The sequence below is a fragment of the Falco punctatus genome, assembly GCF_963210335.1.
Source record: "Falco punctatus genome assembly, chromosome: 6".
Taxonomy (NCBI): Eukaryota; Metazoa; Chordata; class Aves; order Falconiformes; family Falconidae; genus Falco; species Falco punctatus.
This window is the reverse complement of record NC_137585.1, coordinates 24,388,933-24,407,018: the sequence shown is the minus strand read 5'-3', so window position 1 is coordinate 24,407,018 and position 18,086 is coordinate 24,388,933. Positions and strand designations below refer to the sequence as shown.

At 38.3% G+C, this 18,086-nt stretch overlaps 1 protein-coding gene across 7 annotated transcripts in view; it reads left to right on the top strand.

The window, feature by feature from the left end:
* Positions 1-18,086, top strand: part of ERC1 (ELKS/RAB6-interacting/CAST family member 1) — a 302,544-nt gene that overhangs the window by 240,786 nt on the left and 43,672 nt on the right. For all 7 annotated transcript variants that reach the window (XM_080393515.1, XM_080393513.1, XM_080393510.1 and 4 more), the window contains one exon: positions 3,631-3,775. In XM_080393515.1, coding sequence (XP_080249641.1) covers positions 3,631-3,775 — 145 coding nt within the window. The remainder of the gene's footprint in view (positions 1-3,630; positions 3,776-18,086) is intronic.

The following is an 18,086-nucleotide window of genomic DNA, read 5'->3' as shown; positions in this document are numbered from 1 at the left end:
ATCAAAACAGATTACTCTAAAGCAAGTGAAAATGACCAGAGCTCGAAGCCAGCCTGTCTTTCCCAGGATACCGATAGCTAGAAAAAAGCAGAGGTCATGGATCATGTTCTGTCACTTCACTCTTATTGATATTTTTCATGTTTCAGGCAGACATCCAAAATTGGATACTTTTGTATAAAGCAAAAGCAACAAAACCAATGTGGCAACAATAATGCACCCATTATTGGTCGCAATAATGCACCCATTATTGGTCGTTCCCACACCTGCCATTTTGACACTACAACTGAGAACCTGATGTGCATCTTTTCCTTTCTTCTGCTCCATTAAATCATGAGAATATTTATATTGCTTCATAGTATAAATGTATTTAGAGTATTGTTTTGTTATCCTACAGTGTCTAAAAAAATTGCCTAACTTTGTGGTATTGTGTCTTGAAAGACAAGGAATAATTTAAGGTGCTAGTTTTTCTCTATATGGTCAAGGCAGGATCCAAGTACTCTCTAAACTGGATCTGTCAGATTTTTGATATGCTGATAGTCCTCTTAAAGCAAACTTACTTGAAGCTTGCATACTTGTACAAGAAACACCATATAAATCCAGAGATAAATTTGACCCACAGAAAGTCTGTTGTGTGAGTCCCTTCTGCTGTCAGATGGTGAATAGTTCTGTCTATTGAAACACACCTTTTCCTCTTGAAATAGATGTTTCTTTCACATTTTTTGATACAGTATATATGGTTTCAGCTGAGATCCTTATAAGAGCAAACTTCTGTGTATGGGTAGCTTCAGCAAAACTCTAGAAGTCATTGGAGTAACTGAGGAGATGAACAAAGATCACATCTTAGCAGTGGTTTTTTATGTGCTAGTTTCTTCTGCTGTGCAGTGGTAGAAGTCTTAAGCTTTCACTGGCATAAATATTTCCAAGAGCTCTGTCACTGACTGGGACCAGAAGAAGCCAGGTCATAAATGAGTCACCCTCTTCTCACTTAAACCTGTAATACATAAGAAAAAGTTGTTCTTCCACCCCAGCTATCGTTCATCTGAAAGTGGTTGTGGACTTGTTCATCATTGAATCAATTTCCACCTATTGTCTTAGCAAAACTTCACACCTTTCAAGTGAGAGCAGTTTTTTGGTTTTTTTCCCACCTGGAAAAAATCACAAGAGCTTTTTAAATGTGTTGTCTCACCCATACAACTCTCAAAAAGGAACAACCTCAGAACCTGGTGGTTTCTGCTCCGGGGCTGTGGAGACAGCATGCCCTTCACATAAGTCTGTGAGCAAAAGTGGTGTGCGGGCTACTGCCGAGCTGGGTTAAAATGTTGTAGCCCTGACCTGCTGCTTAGAGGCTACCATCTACTCAGATCTGTCAACAGGACTGCACACGTAGTCATTCCTGGTCCCATTCTATTAAAATACTGTGTTGAGGGGGTTTTATTAAGAGTCAAAACAGTATTGTTCAGACTTTTTAGAACAAAATCAAGAAGCAAATATATATGCAGTTATTCTTACAGATTGGAGAAGGGATGACTAAGTAAGTACCCAGGACAGTAAGTTCTTTGTGCTGCTGAGCTGCAGCCAATGCAAGTTATCTGACTACATCCTACATATTTAGGTATGCATCTCCCCACACCCTTGATCTAAGCACTGAAGTACCTGATGAAGCTATTTCACGCTCTGTCCTCAGAAACATTAGAATATTAAATACACTTTTTCATGCTCCCCAAGGTCATAAAATTTTCAGCATTTTAACAGGTAAAAATTTCTGTACTCTGGTAGTACCAGTCATTTCCCTTTTGAAGACTTCAGTTTAAAAGTCCAGTATGTTAGATGTGTATGTTCAAAACATCAATATTAAATAAAAGTGTTGTCCATGTGTCCTGTTCTCAAATTTTCTCAGTCATGTATTCTTTCACATGGAGCTCAAAGAGTAGTTTTTGCAGCAAGTATCTGTAGCCACAATTACAAATTCGTAAGATTAAGTTAATTGTTTAGAAAGAAGATAGTGGAAGAAAAAGAGAAAGATGTTTTACTGCAAATAAAGTCTGCTCAAGGAGTGGTAACAGGAGAATTAGAAAAAGCAGATTTAGTGCCACTGCTATGCTCAACAGTTTGCCAGTGTGATCCTAAGTCACCAGATTGTGATGGGTCTTTATTAAAAAAGATCTTGTTAACAAACAGAAAAATACATTGGTATAATTAAAAGCAATCGTAATGCTTTGCATTAAGCTTCTCTAACTTTTCTTATGTCTTTAATGAAAGGTGTAAAATAAGTGTTACAGCAATAGCGTAATAATTACTATTGACTGATTAGCAGGATAGTTTAAACACATTGATATTTTTTTTAAAATCATTCTCTGAAATCAGCAATATTAATATGCCTTTTTTTATAAACTAGCACAGGTAAAATCTTGGATTATTTGGGAATCTGATATTTTTACTACTTTAGCTGCATTTGTAACTGAATTTTCAGATGAAAGGTAGCTAGGAAATCTGTAGTATTCAGAGTTTGTATTTCATCATCACTCCTACATGATGCTATCTTCCAGACCACCACAAACGATTAGGACCTCATTTTATTCATTCTTTGCAAGGTGGTGAGAAGTGGGACAAGCCACCCCTATCGGGCAATAAGGCCAAAGTTTTCTTTTATGTTCTGTTGTATGTCCTGATTTCGCCACACCAGTTAAGGTGAGAATTAAGGTCAAAGGACAGAAATAGTTGTTTTCCCTAACATAGAGCAGGCCTTTCAGTTCATTTGAGAACTACCATTTTATGGTCAGGGCTGTTGTCTTTGTCTTCTCTCATCCTAGTATCTATAAAATGCTTCTGAACTCAATTTGTTAAGTTTTTTGTTGTTGGGAAAGAGTATGGCAAGGTTGTGTTTCTATATCTAGTTATTATAGTGCTTGGCCCTCAAGATCTTGCTACAGCGTATTCTTGCTTACACCATTTCTGCAAGGCTACAAAAGGTTTGTGATGAGGGCAGGCTTACCTTTGTCTTAATTACTCAGGACATGCATCCAACAAGCTCATTATATCAGTTACTCGCAAAAAAAGCCAAAGAATAGCTCAAGCATTCTTGAAGGCATCTGTTTCAATGTCTGTTGTGTAGCACAAAAGTGTCTGTGTCATCATTCCCTTCTGGGAATACACTGTATTGTTCAAGTGATTTCAATAAACTTGTCACATGCCACCTTCCTTCTAAAATAGCTGCATGAATAGGCAGTATAACGTAATATAATTTAACACAGAAGTCTTATGATTAGTCCAGTATTTTTGCATGTATTCTCAAAATTCTGTTCTGGAAGTGTTTAAAACATTATAAAGAAAATGTTCCACCAAAGTAACAATAAATGGTAGTTATTAAAAACTAGGAAGCTGAGTGCAGAACTATAACACATTATAATATTTTTTTCTTATCCTATAAGCAATAATATGGTATCGGCACAGTCATTTAGGGGGAGGCAGGTGGGTCTTGGCTTCCTGCTCCTCCAACAGACATATGACCATGACAAACCTACTTATTGCTGCTCTTCAGAGCTGCATGCTGCTACAGCATTTATGGTTCAATGCTTTGTAGAGGCTTCTTCTAAGTTTTGCAGGTTAATAATGTATTAATGTTTTTTTCAGACAGGAAGCCCTTCTTGCTGCCATTAGTGAAAAAGATGCCAATATTGCTCTGCTAGAACTTTCATCCTCTAAGAAGAAGACCCAAGATGAAGTGGCTGCACTGAAACGAGAGAAAGACCGTCTTGTGCAACAGCTCAAGCAGCAGGTGGGTAGAGGAGGGCTAGGAAGGAAGCTGGTTAATAAACTGGTGTGAGATTATTATCTTGGTTTATGGAACTAATAAGTATAATCCTGTTGTATGTGGATAGAAAGTACATAAATAATGATTTCAAACCAGCTTCCAGTCATGAAGCCTGCAAAACGAGGTGGGGAAAGAAGGAGTCTCAATGCTGAAGGAAGTTTTTTTGTGTCACTGCCTGAGTAGTAAATGTTTGATAGAATATATAGGAAGCTGTGAATGAGAAGGACATTGATTATTATTTTCTGCAGTCACAAATAACCACAGATTCAGGGAAATGTAGTGATACCTCTCTTGATGGTCTGTATTTGCCTTGTTGGGGAAGAAGCATACATGGAAGAGAATTCTCCTTGCTCAAATATGAATGTGTTACACCACACAGTCTCTACTGTGTGATTTCTAATCTGTGACAGGAGGACCATATGCAAACAGCAGCTACTAAAGTAGAATTTGGGAAGCCTTGTGCTTGTGAGAAGATTGGTCCTTTCCTGTTTCTGTCCTCTCCCATTGCTAAGTTCTTTTTGTGTTGACTCAACAATCAGAAAAAGTGTGTTTCCATTCAAGCATTTAATACTGTGTTTCAGTATTGAATGCAATGCAAAAAATACACTGCCATTAAAACACAGAGGAAGCAAAAGGCATCTCTGGCAATAATAGATTTAGGATCTGAAAAATCTGTAGATTTTTCTTCAGCACTTCTGGTGGGTTTTTCTGAGTTACTCCCTTGCCACATACATAGTAATAGCTCATATGCTGCTGCCAATCCAGTATCAACTTCTTCAGTGCCACCGTTTCCATCTTCATAAAGTTTTACATGCAACATTTCATCTGTCAACCAGGTGATTTCTGTTGCTGTCAAAGACAGTAAGACAAAACCTGTTCTGCTTTCTGATAAGGGATTTCTCTCAGTCCTTCTTCCTTAGGAAGCACAAGTAGGTTATTGGCCATGTATTTTGAAGATAACAATTATTTAAGGTTTAATTTAAGAACAGTGATTTTTATTGTTACACCAGATTCAAAATGAGCAAGAAGTATAGTTTACAGTTTTGTATTATTTACTTTTGAGCGACAGTAGTAATTACTCGTCAGCCAGATGGCATCCCACTAGAACAGGATTCAGAAGCAGTCACAGCAGTATAGAGTACTTATTTTCTTCATGTAATTGGCTGTAGGTATAACAGCCTTAATATATATTACTATGCATTCCAAGAGAAATAGGAACTTTATTGTCAGTTCTTGTTGTCCTGAGTTTAAAATCTAGCACTTTCATGCCCCTTGCCCTTCCCAGTTTCCTTCTGATTATCCTTTGTGGACAGATGGAACAATCTTTAGTGTTTTGTGGTGGGTTTTTTTCTGCTGAGAATTTGTGTATATTCAATTCTGTGTTAAGGTTGTGATTATATGTAATGGCTTAGGTTTCATTTAGGTCATTTTTTTAACAAAGTTGTTGTTCATATCATTATTTTTCAGTACTGGCAAGTCTTACAATACCATGTGTGTTCCTGAAAGGACACGGCCATTTCCTTTAAGGATGCCTATTCTAAGTGCTTTTCTGTATGGGTGTGGGATACTTCATTTCCCAGATAAACTAAAATCGCAAAGGAGATTAATTTGAAATTCTTCTTGCTATTAAGTGAGACCAGTTCTGAGCTGATGTTGGAGCAATAGTCCTTTTTCAGAAGATTCATTGAAATATCCAAATGCCTTTAGAAGTTTTTGGTTCCAAAACTGGCATCGGCTATAAAGTCTTATCATTTTTTAAGATGGTTTAAGACTGTCATCTAAAAAAAAAAAAAAGAAGAAAGCAGAAAGTAATCTCTTCAACATATCTGTGCTATGAGTAGTATGAATAGAAGCTATATATAGGTAGTATAAGTATAAATATAAAATCACAGATAATAGGGCTTCAAGGTATTCTCCAGTGCATCCCAAATCCCCAAGGCAGAATATATGTTTATATATAAACAATCAAAACTATATTTGAACCATACCTGAGAAATATTTATTTGACCTAATAGAAATTTGACACATCCTCCCTAAAATCTATCATACATCTTAAGGATGTTTCATCTTTTATCCTTTTTTGTGTGCAGCTTTCAACACATTGGAAGGAAAGCTGTCAAAGTTATTTGTCATGGGACAGTAATATTCACCACGTCTATAAGTTGCAGGGGATCTGAAATCGCATTTATGTTTTTTCAGTACCAATAGTTTTGGTATCTACTTTTTCTGCATCAATTGAAATGATACCAACTGTGACAGCTCCGGAAATAAGACATGGGTCAGAAGAGAAGGCTATGAGATTTTACAGGATCATTACCAATATAGTCAAAGGGAATCTCATTTTTCCGCATGCTTTGCAAATAATCTCTGTGCTTGGCCCTTGTGGTCCTCTTCAGTTATTACAGGTCACCAGCCTCGTATTTTCCAACAAAAGAACTGCACTGCTTCATCAATTTAAGCTTTCTCTACGTGGACCCTTTTCTGTATCTTGAGAACACAGGTCCATCTGTGTTTGCCAGCCTCCACAGAACTACATAGCATTTCAGGAACTTTCTGAAAGTTTAGCTGCAATTCCTGAATTTACAGTAGAAACTGTTGCTGAAAAACCTTTGAGACTTTCAGATGTATTGAACACAGCTGTTCAAGATGCCAGTTAATCAAGATCTTCTAGAAGGCTTTCAAAAACATTTCTGGAGCCTAAAAAGTATATTCAACCCTTCAGATCCAAAGCTGGGATCCTGACCTCAGTAATTCCTTCCACCTTTAACACTGTTTCAGAGCTGTTGAACTTCCTGATAAGTATGTGGTATTTCAGTCCGTCCCATTTCTAGTAAACGCCTAGCTTTCATGGTGGGAAAACAGCGTTTTCAGTTGACCGGCAGGCACAGTTGACAAAAACATTTCCATTTCCATGTATGTAGGATGCAAAAAGAAGTGCTGAGCGATATCAGAAGGGGGTGATTTTTGCAAAGAGTTATGCATGCTGTTGTGGGTACCATAGACCTGATTGCTAAATCTCATTGCAAACTGGAAAGAGCCTCTGACAGAGAGAGCTCTTTGGGAAAGGAGCTTTTTGATTACACTGCAGTAGCGTGTGTGAATGGACCCAAGTGTGTATGATAGGATTCGGATTATGCCTTTTCATTGCTTGTGCTGGTTACCATTGAGTTGCTACAGTAGTTACCACGGTTAGCAAACTGGCTTACTGTTAATTGACCTTTCTTAGAGTGTACAAAGATAAAACTCACTCACAAAACAAAACCTCATTTTACTGATGAGCCTTGATTTACTTCTTAAAAAAAAATAAATTTCAGCTTCTTCAGCCCTGCAAATTCAGGTGATTTTTATTTATTTAAAAATATTGGTGAAGACACATGGATTCCTTGAGGAAAGGTGGTATAGATTTTGGAGGACTCTGCAGTTATCCCTTGCTTTAAGTCTTCTTTCTCCCTTCCCAACACTGTCCCGTTCCTGGTCGCTCGCACAGGAAGGGTATTACTGCGAAAGAGAGGGAAAGAGTCCTGCCAAAGACATTTTGGTTCTTTAATTTCTTTAAGTAGGTGTATTAAAATTTGGATGAAGAGAGGCATTTCGGAAAGAGGATATGGCATCAATGTTGTTTTAATTTAGAGTTTCTGGGCTCTGAATTGCAGGAATGTGCCTCAATATAGAGGCCATTTCCTAATGAGGCACTCAGCATTGACCAAGCTTTCCAGTAAATGGAGCTGCCTGTTTCATATTGCTTGTCAGTTTGCATGAGGGATTTTCTCTGTCATCGGAAAGGCAGGCCAATTGCAGGGCAAGGGTCACCAGCTAATGTGGTCCCAATTTACTTCCTCCCAGAGTACTTTGTCTCCGTGAGTAGTTCATGGAGAAGCAGTGGGTTGGGAGGCTGCTTCACCAGAGGGGGCCGGGGCTGATGCAAGAGAACAGAGCTGAAGGGTGGCTAACAAAGTCCAGATGTAGCGTGGTGAGCGCCAGCCAGCGTGCTCACATTATGCACCATACAGAAGCCCCCACGATGTATGTCACACTGGAATTGACGGAGACCCAAGGAGCTTTGGCCTGCATCGTGGCAGCACGTCCACTGCTCATCTGTTAGAAAGTAGCCTGTTTGCCATTTATGCCTTTCCTTGTCAAGCCCAAGTTTTAACGATCAGGATATATTTATTTTGTAACAGGGTGAAGCGCTGATCTGTAGCATCGAGTTGCAAAGGGAAGGCATGTCTGAATGGGCTGAGGTTTTCCTGTCTGTGGGCTTTGAGTCTTAAATGGTTGAGGTTTTCTACTAGGAGCTGTTTGGAGGAAAGGTTGTCATTTTCTGTGTTTGTACAGTGTCTCACACAGTGGGAGCCTGACTTGACCAACATCCCTAGGCACTACTATGCCATAAATGTTAAGTAATAGTGGCGCAATTTTTAGTAGGCTCTGAACCTTATTGGTGTCTGTTTTCTGAGACTTCGGAGTATTATTCAATTGAGTAGTTTGTAGATTGCTGTATTCTCTTGTATTATTATGTAATGTTTTGTAATTATTCCAGATCGTTTTATAATATACTATAGCAGAAGTTACCAGGAACCAGCTTGATTCGGTGTTACTGATGATGGGATCTCGAAATTTTTATTTGAAGTGGTGTGACTCTAGGTTAGATTAACACTGGACATGTTGTTATTATGCTGCCTTGTTCTAAATAAAAGTAATTTACAGATCGGTTCCTCAGTCTTTAAGAACATGTTGAGTTTTGATCCTCTATTTCAGCATGCTCACAGAACCACCCAGCATAAGCTTTCTCCGCATATTTCACGAATATACATTTTCTTCTATCACACAGATTTTTAATGAAAAATAATGAATAGTACTGGGCTCAGGACAGAGTTCCATGTAACCCACTTGATTTATTCAGCTATGCCTGTAATCTGTTCTGAAAGACTGTTAGTGAAGGAGACCTTCAGTCTTGGGAAGTCTTTTCTGTGGCTCATCTGTCTTTATCCTTATTATGTCGTTGTGCATCTATAATATCCCTTACTGCAATTTAAGCTCATTACCACTTTTTCTATCTGTTATGGGTATAGACTATTTCTTTGCACTTTTTAGCAGCCATTTTGGTTTACACAGAGGTATCTCCTATGTGTTACTCTCTAAACTGGGTAGACTCAGTTCTTCTAGTTTTCATGTGTCTTGTTTTCTAGATATCTGATCATTCCAGTTGTTCTTTTTTAGATTTGATTTGATTTGATTTGATTTGTGTGATATCTGAAACTGGACAAAGCTCAAAATGAGGCCTTTCCTTAGCTGAACTTGTCATGAACATGTCATGTGAGAGTGTTAGGAACCTTAACGGAGTCTTCTAAAACCTGCCCAGTTCCCACAGGTTCCCCAAAATAACCATTAATAGCTTTCGTTATAGTAGATAAACTCTTCCCTAGTATAGTATGGTATAGCATAGCATAGTATAGTATGGTATAGTATAGTATAGTGTAGTCAGAGCTAGAAAATTGGAAGACATCTGATTTTTTTTGAGTACCATCTCATTTGTTCTTTTCTTTTTCTGACCTAAAATTATGTTCTCTGGGAATGAAAATAATTTTTGTTAGTCACCTAAAGTACAGTTTTTAGTGAAGACTTGACACAGAAAAGACACGAGCACTTTGAGGCTTCTTGACTTTATTTTTTGATGGCTTTCGCTTTTGACTGAGTAGATTAACCTTTGTCTTCAGCTTTCTTTTCATTCTAATGTGTACTTTTTCTCCATTAGTACTTCCATTTCATACAATCCATCACCTTTCCTGTTCTTGCCACATACACTCTTGCTATTTGCTTATACTTAACTTAGTGAAAAGAGCTCCTTTCTATTTTAGTGAAGGGAGATAAGAAACCTCATGCCGCTGAAAGTATGAGTTATGGAGTTAGCTTGCTTACTATTCAGAGGAATCTTTAATAACTGTCATTCCCTTCTACTCTATATCCTCATCAAGATCATTCCTTCCTCTTTGGGCCAGCATGAATTTGAGGGGCTGTTATTCACCATTCCCATAAATTGAGAGGAATTATTTGGTGATGACTAGTAGTATTAATAGTTAGCATTTATGCAATATTTAATATGTATTTCATCCAGTGATGCAAGTCCCAAAGCTGTTTTCTCTGCGCTACTTCGTGCTTCTTCCCTGCAAAGATTTTGGCTGGCTTTCCTTATGAGCTCAAGGTACTGCAGAGATGTGTTTCTCAAGTAAACGTGGTGGTTCATAGGATCATGAGGAAAAGGAAAGAATTTTAGATTCCAGAATAGCTTCACCCCCTGAAAATGCTATTTTTCCACTGTTACTGGTTTCCCTGGAAACCCGGCACACTGACACCTGACACTCCTCTGCTGTGAACTTTTCCAAAGTGAAGTTCCACTGGTTGGAGTCATTTCTTTTTGTAACAGGAGAATGTAAAACAGGTCAAAGGAGACTGACAGGCAAGCATTTTCCTCTTGCTGCTGCAGAGCTGTATCAGCATGACCACACTTCTGGCAGTTTTTATTACCACCCTGCCTGATGAAATAATACAGATTCTGTGAGGCATGCAGTTAGTCTTTGCTTTGCCTTAGCTGCCCTGATTTGAAACCATGTCTGATGAGAGTGATTACCCTATTAGCAAATGAATTTCCTCTTCAGGTGACATGGAAACAATCACGGCAGGTAATTGCTGATGTAGTGCTGTTTCTGTGACAGAGCTACCGTTGTTCTCTGAAAGCATCTGAGAGGCCCCGGCAGTGTGATGCTGCCCACGGAAGTTTAATAAGCGGAGATACCTCTCAAACCACTGTCTGAAGGGGACCTAAGAAATCTAGGAAGATGTATTTAAGTTGTCTGAGGGGGGTGGTGTTGTCTTCGTTATAGCTGAGAAAGCAAAGTAAAAGTTAATGTTTGAAACAAATGATGAGATTCAAGACACTTGAATCCATCTTTGTTTATTGATCCCTTCACCACAGTACCCACATACTTGCACTAGCAAAAGTGGAAATAGATGCAAAAGCGGGGAAAGAAAACCTATGTGATAAGAAATTTTAGAACAGGCAGATGAGTTTGAATGGGACTTGAATATCAGAGGTTCCTGCATGTATTATGCGGAACAGAAGGTGCTCTGTGAATTCTGGTATTCTCTGGATGTCAGGTTAACTTATTTGAAACAGCAACAGACAGATTAACATACTTCGTCAGGAAACGTTCAAGGAATAGTGAAGCATTTGGAGAACTATTGTCACCTGTAGTAGACTTGTTACATAAAGAGTGCAGTCGCAGCCTCATTTACACACTGGTGGTATGTAAACTCAGTATAGAGGCGTATTTTTTCAGGTTCTTGTACCCATCACTGCCTGTAGGGTCAAATGCAGATTTATGAAATTTGAATCTACTGGCTTTAATATACAAAGGTGCCAAAATATACAGGTTTTATAGTATATTCTTAGCTATACTGACAGTCTAGCTGGCATAAATGTGAGCGGGCAGAAGTGGGGGAAATCACTGTACAGTTCCTATTCAGGAAGCTATTGGACTAGAAACAGGAGAAGTTTCTGAGTGAAGTGAATATATATCCACTAATTGGCTCTCATCAAGCATTGCCAGCTGTCAAATTTAAGCATCATGGCTTTTGTCGAAGGCCTGTAATCCACCCAGATTATCAATCATAGTGCTGCTTGTTTTGCCAGGCTTTGCTCCTCAGTAATTGTTTCTGTCAAAGGGGGATCTCTGCCAGGAGCAGACCCCAGCACCCTGACAGCAGCCAAACAGGCACAGAAAAAGCCAGGCTTTGTCATGTCCTTGAACACTGCTTCCTGAAGCGCAGCACAAGAAGCCCTCACAGATTAAAAGAAATCACCTTCTCCATGTAATGTTCTCCAGACTTTTTTCCCATCATTTTTAATCATAGATTACCACAGTAACAGCACTCGGTGCAGCGTCAACAGTCTTTTCTAGGGCAGCATTTCATCTTCCCTCGGTATTACTTACACTCTCATTCCCCTCTCCCTCCTCCTTTTACCTTTTTTACCCTCTGCCTCTTGTATTACTAAATAATAATGTATGTTCAAGTGAGCCTCTCGCTGTCACTGGCCTCACAGTGCCAGAGAAGGGAACTGCCTGTTGGCCCTTCTGTAGACAGCCACGTCTGCTTTCTCTTTGTGCCTTCACTCATGTCTCAGCTGGTAGTTTTCAGGACATGGCAATGGCAGCTACGCAGGTTTGCTTGAAAGGGAAGGTTGTTTGCCTCACTGAGAGATTGAGCTTTAAGATTAATAAAAGTACTTTGGACTTCAAATGACAATACAGTACCTCCTACCTTTTCTTTCTAGACATTTGTTACATTTTAAAAAGTATTCTGTGGACTATTACTTCCCAAGTTCAATCTCAGTTTTCAAAAACCGGTTTCATTCTATTAGAAATATTCCTCCATTTATTGAATATATTAAGATTTTCATATTACAGTTTTACAGCTTTGCGATTCACTAAAACTTGACACAAATAAATGTAAATTATTGGATAGTTGCTGACAGCATCTACTGACACATTTACAGTATCTCTCATTCAGGATTATGAACCCCTATACTATGTTTAAGCAGTGTTGTCCCTGACTAGAAAATCAGGATTGCTGGACAAGTCTAGGTTAGCAGTTAAGAGACGCTATATCCCATTTCTGTAAGTGACAACCACTCTGCTGATGTTTGGTATATCAGTTATAATTGTTAAGCCTACACTAGGAGGACCAGGCTTGTTAGTGGCATTAAAGAGTTAAGAACACTGGGTAATTTTGAGTTTCTCCAGAAGGCTGCATTAGGAAATATAATTTTGGGCCTAAAAAATAATAATTCCTTTGTCTGTGAGTAGTATTTCTGGACATTAGTGAAATGTAAATACAGTCACTGTCATTTCACATCACAGTTGTACTGCATGGTGGTGATTTTCCATAGTTTATTGTGGCACAAACTGCTGATCTGACAGGCACTGTTTTCAGTTAAATAAAGAGAATATATTAAAACAGGTCTTTTTAATACATACCTCCAACTGAGCATTTAGGTATTTATTTCTGCAAGAGTTCTGTGCTCCAGATTTTATCCTCAGTTTCTGACAGCTTTGTGTTAGCTGGTGAGTTTGTGAGAGAGATGCAAAAGCTCGGAAAGAACATTTTAGAAGAGCTCAAGATTGCCAATAGCTGTTCATTCACAGAATAAAATTATGGGTGCATCTTCTTTTGCTTAACTTCTACGGTTTGTGGGGTGGTTGGGAAGGACCCGTACATGACTACTCCCTGTTTGTTGTCCAGTGGCAGGATGTGCCTCAGGGGTAAAATATTTGAGACTTCACGACAATCGGTTCTTGTGGCTGGGTTGGTTTGGCATCACTCTTTTGGTATTTGAATTGATGATGTTTGAAGGCTGACCGGAAAATACAGTCAGTTTATGATTACATTTAATCTTGTCATGTAGACACATTGTTCAGGGAACTCTGAAGTTTTGGTGACAGAGAGGATTCCACTTAAACATGTAAGTAATCTTGATGAGATAAACCTGTGAATATATTTTGTTTGAAGAAACGGGAATTTCACATCAAAATTTCAGATGCAAGAAGATTTTGAATTACTTCCTTGAATGCAGTAAAAATACTGTGGTTTTCCAAGATGAATGTGTAACCATCTTTACTGATATTTCATTGATTGGATACTACTTTCTCTGTATTAAATTATTCCCATTTGTTTGGGCTGTTATACCTGGAACTGGCAATTGTCTAGAAGACACACATATCCCTTTACCGCATCTCCATCCAAAATGTGCCAACTTGGTACTTTATGCTTATCTGTTCCTACATTTATTGGCACTATTCCCCAGGGAACACACAAGACACTGAACAGTTTCACACTGAAGCAATGAAGTAAGACTTTATTTATGGTTACTTCTCTTTGGATGAGAAGCCTAAAGAACATGTGACTTTAACAAATATCTTACATAAAAAGCAATTCACACATTGATAGTCAGTAGAAAGGTAGTGGCAGAAAGCTGAAAGGTATTTTAACCAGCTTCAGTGTTGGTTTTAACTTGTTAAGATCTGTAACTGGCAAGGTGTTATATGATGCAAGTGTGTTCCAAAAACATGTAAGGAGAATAAGGAGAAGGTGAAGTCAGAGATATGAGGTGACTGATGGTTTCATAAGCTAAATGTGTAGAAAGTTTGAAGTAGATTACAGATGAACAGTTGTATGACTTAATATGTCAGTGGTGTGTTCTTTACTTGTAGGAGCAATGATGGAAAGGATTGTGCATCTAGAAATATGTAATGAAAATTAATGGCATATAAGATAGAATGTATTGCATGTTTGGGATTTCACTGTGTTATTTTGGGGATGACATAATAAATCAGTGCTTGCTTTGCTTGAGAAGAGAAAAATACAGTCTCTGCAACAGAGAATTTTAATCCCCACCATCTTAAAAGTGGATAATGAAACAATTAAATCTTAACTGTACAGAATGAACTTCAGCTTCAGTAAATAGTGAGCTGTTGATGAACAGTGGTCTCAGGTATTTTTGAGCTATATACTGAAATACCTCTCAGTCTACAGATACTTTTTTTCTCATCCACTGTATTAAGATCTTTCTAATTCTGAAAATAATTTCCCTTTTTGAAACAGTCTGATTAAGCCTAGTCCAGTACACCATATCTCAGGCTAATGAATAGGTAATGCAGGGGAAAATAGAAGTTTCATGTTGCAGTTGGAAATACAAGATAAGTGCTGTCAGTTAGGACTAGTTTCTTGATACTAACCCTTCAGTAATTTACATATTAAGATGTGGAAATTGATAGGCTAGTATATTGCATTTATCAAAAGGAGACATAGATTTATGAAATTAGGCATCAGTTACTTGTGATAGCTTCTGCAATGGATGGGTGCTGATGGCTGCAGATTGCCTTCAGTTCTGTTAAATTCATGTTGTTGTGTTCTAAAGAATACAAGTCTTAAAAAAATTATTCATGTTTTGGTGCTGAATAAATTATGCATTTTACTCCTTGATAAGTACATGCTGTTTTCTGCATTCCTTTTCTAAGATGAGAAAATATTCACAACCAAAGGAAAAGTGTGTAGTTTTTCCTTAGAGGTAATGTTTTTGCCACTTGGTATTTGTGAACGTGTGTAGGAAGGGGGTGGCTATTTTTCTGCTGGCTGCTAACTTGGGAAGCTGTGAGGAGTCTGGTAACAGCTGCCAGCTCTGAAAGATACAAGATGAGAAAGTTGATACTGATGGAGATCCTGCTTCCAGGCCCTCCCTTGAACGGGGATCTGCAAATGAGGCCATCAAATACGAGGTAGTGATATCTGGCAGATCATCTTTAGAGCAGTTGTGTTCTGCTGTCTCTGAACGGATCTGTTTCTGTCTGCCATTCTTTGCCTTAAATGTGGTACCAAAGGTTTTGAGTCTTTTCAGTACCAAGAAATGCTTTCAGGGATTACCCCAAGATTGTGCATAAAGACAAAATAAGTCTCAAACTCAGTTATCAAAACATTGCTGATTGATTTTACTTAGCATAATCAAACATTTATCATGTGGATATAAGATCAGTTTGCTGGTTTCCAATATGAGTAAATTTACCTTTGCAATAACATGTTGCACAATTTTAGGTTGCCAGTAGTATAGGTGAATAGTAGTATCTCAGCTACCATAAAGCTTTAGTCTCCAAATATGTATTAAACTCTGATCACAGTATTGGTGCCTGTGGGAAGTAATTGTCTTTTGTGTCACATGCAGCCCAGGTTAAGGAGTAGCCATTTTATTAGGGTGTTTGTTCTCTTTGAGCACAACTTTACAGTCACAGAACTTAGGCTTTTATTCTCTTTCTGTTTACTGCCAATTCCTGTCTGTCTTAGTGTGAATACAAATATTTCCTGTAGTTGAGTAAACAAAAAAATAAAGGGAGCTCTCACAGCTGACTCCAGCCAAGTTCTTCTTAGGATCTGAATAACCCAGGTATTTCTTGTTTTTACAGTGGATTTTTATTTGGAGGGGGGAAACTTAACTCTTTTAAACATTCAATTTCACCATTGTACCACACTTAATCCTTTTAATACTTTAAGAAATTACATTTCTCACTTTTTTCACATAAACCTGAAATGTAACTGTAATTTCTGATACCAAGCCAATGTGCCCTCCATCTCCAAAACACTAGTAGATATAATCTTGGCTTCGCCTTCTTTATTAGAGCTAGCAACCCAAACTTCTGCCAACTGCTGATATTAATGGTGTTGAAAAAATAATAAAAGCAATGTAGTGATCCTTAAGAACGCACACATACCTAAGTTGTTTAAAATTGGAAGACTGCATGGGTTTATTTGTTTTGTGGAAGTAATAATTACTGTACCTTCTCATTGTAGGTTTTTTCTTTTTTTCTTTTTTATTAAGGGAAAATATATTTATTTATACACACAGATCTTCATTTTGTGCACCTTTCAAGTCTCTTCCATATCTCATGGAGACACAGGCAAGGTATCAGAATGTTCTTCTGGACTGGAAAGAGGATTCACTGATTTTGAAGGAAGGATCTACAGAGTGGGAAGTGCAGACTAAGACTAGTTGCTTATTGTCCATCCCTATCCTTTTCATCACTGTCAGACGATGAAAAGATTTCTTGATGTCTCTTCCTCCTTTCTTCCCCCTCTTCCTGATTACCCAGAGTAGCTAGTCCTTCTCCATTGTCAGCCAACAATCTGGTTTATGATACAAAGAGGGCTTAAAAAATAGGAAGGCTTCCTTGTTTCCTTCTAAGTCTGCTGGTTGCAAATAAATCAGTTGAGATTGCCCCTGTGCTGTTCATTCATCTCTACTTCTTCATCCGCTTTGTCAGGACTCTTTAATGTGTGGCATCACCTGTCTTAAATTTAATGACTTTACAGTAAGAGAATTAAGGGGAAAACACCAGAGGTATGACTAGCTGTTTTTTCATCTTGTTCCACACACCTTTTTCTTTTGGTGGTACTATAGCAGAGATGGAATTTTCTAAGATTTTTTTGTAAGTTTAACAATGTGCTTTATGGTACCCGTTGGGTGGGCCTCTACTCAAGTGTAATGGTGTAATAGAATGTAAATCACAAAAGGACAACAGATCAGGAATAGAGCAGGCAATGATGGGAATACTGTCTGAAATGCAGACACCTTAGAGAAATTCATCTGACCAAACTGACACATCTCTACCCATTGTGTGCCATGAATTTAGTAGAAAGCAAAAGAACTTCTTTCCTCGGTAAGATTGATTTTGGTACAAATGCAGCAGAAAATCTGAATGTTTCTTCAGTCTTTCCAGCTAGTGCTGTTATCTAAGCTTTGATGCAGACTTAATGGGAAAAATCAACCTCTGCGGGAAGAAAAAGAAAAAAAAAAAAGTTGGTTTATTATGATCCTCCTTGCTTCTGTACTGTGAGCAAGAGCAGGGCAAATGGACAGGAATCATCTGTCCAGCTCTGTACTGCACATGTGTTGCTGTGTGCTTGGGCAGGAATCCTGCCTCTGTGGACCAAACACAGGGACAGTGTGGATGGACAGGAATCCTGTGTCTGCAGACCACACGCGCAGATGGTGTGGACAGACAGGAATGTAATGTCTGCATGTTTGTATGGAACTTATGAAGCAGGGCTCTTCTATGTGGATGTCAACCCTAATAATTGACCGTACAGTGAAAGTTCTTTAGCTTTAATTTAGTTTGGGGTAGCAAAGCTCTTTAGGTTGTCAAAGGAAATACCCTTTCAACTCTTCCCTCCAGCAGTTACCGTGAAGGATTTTGCCTAGATTCAAAGATGAATGTGAGGCAGAAAAAGAATAATATTGGGTGTCTTTTTCTTTTCTACACAACAGCTTTTAAAATTAATTTCAGGACAAGCGTAAATAGTCTTGAGGTTTCATTGTGGTTTTGTTTTTTGGGTTGTTTTTTTTAAGTTGCTATCAACACTGTTTATATCATGTAGACACAGACACATTCATGTATACACCCAGAGCTGGGTTCTGGGCAGTTACAGACAGTCTGTGTTGAGATGATACTGAGCAGCTCACATCACTTTAGCATCTAGGAATTTGTATCTGTACATAACTACTTTTTTTGCTAAGAACAGCATGTATAGAGGGGGGCTACTATTAACAACTCTTTGAAGCTGCAGGCACATGCAGTTGAAGTGGTAAGTCATTTAACAATAAAAATAGGTAAGGCTAAAAGACCCGTGGTAAAAACACTGGTATATACCTTCCAAAAGTAAAAATACCTGG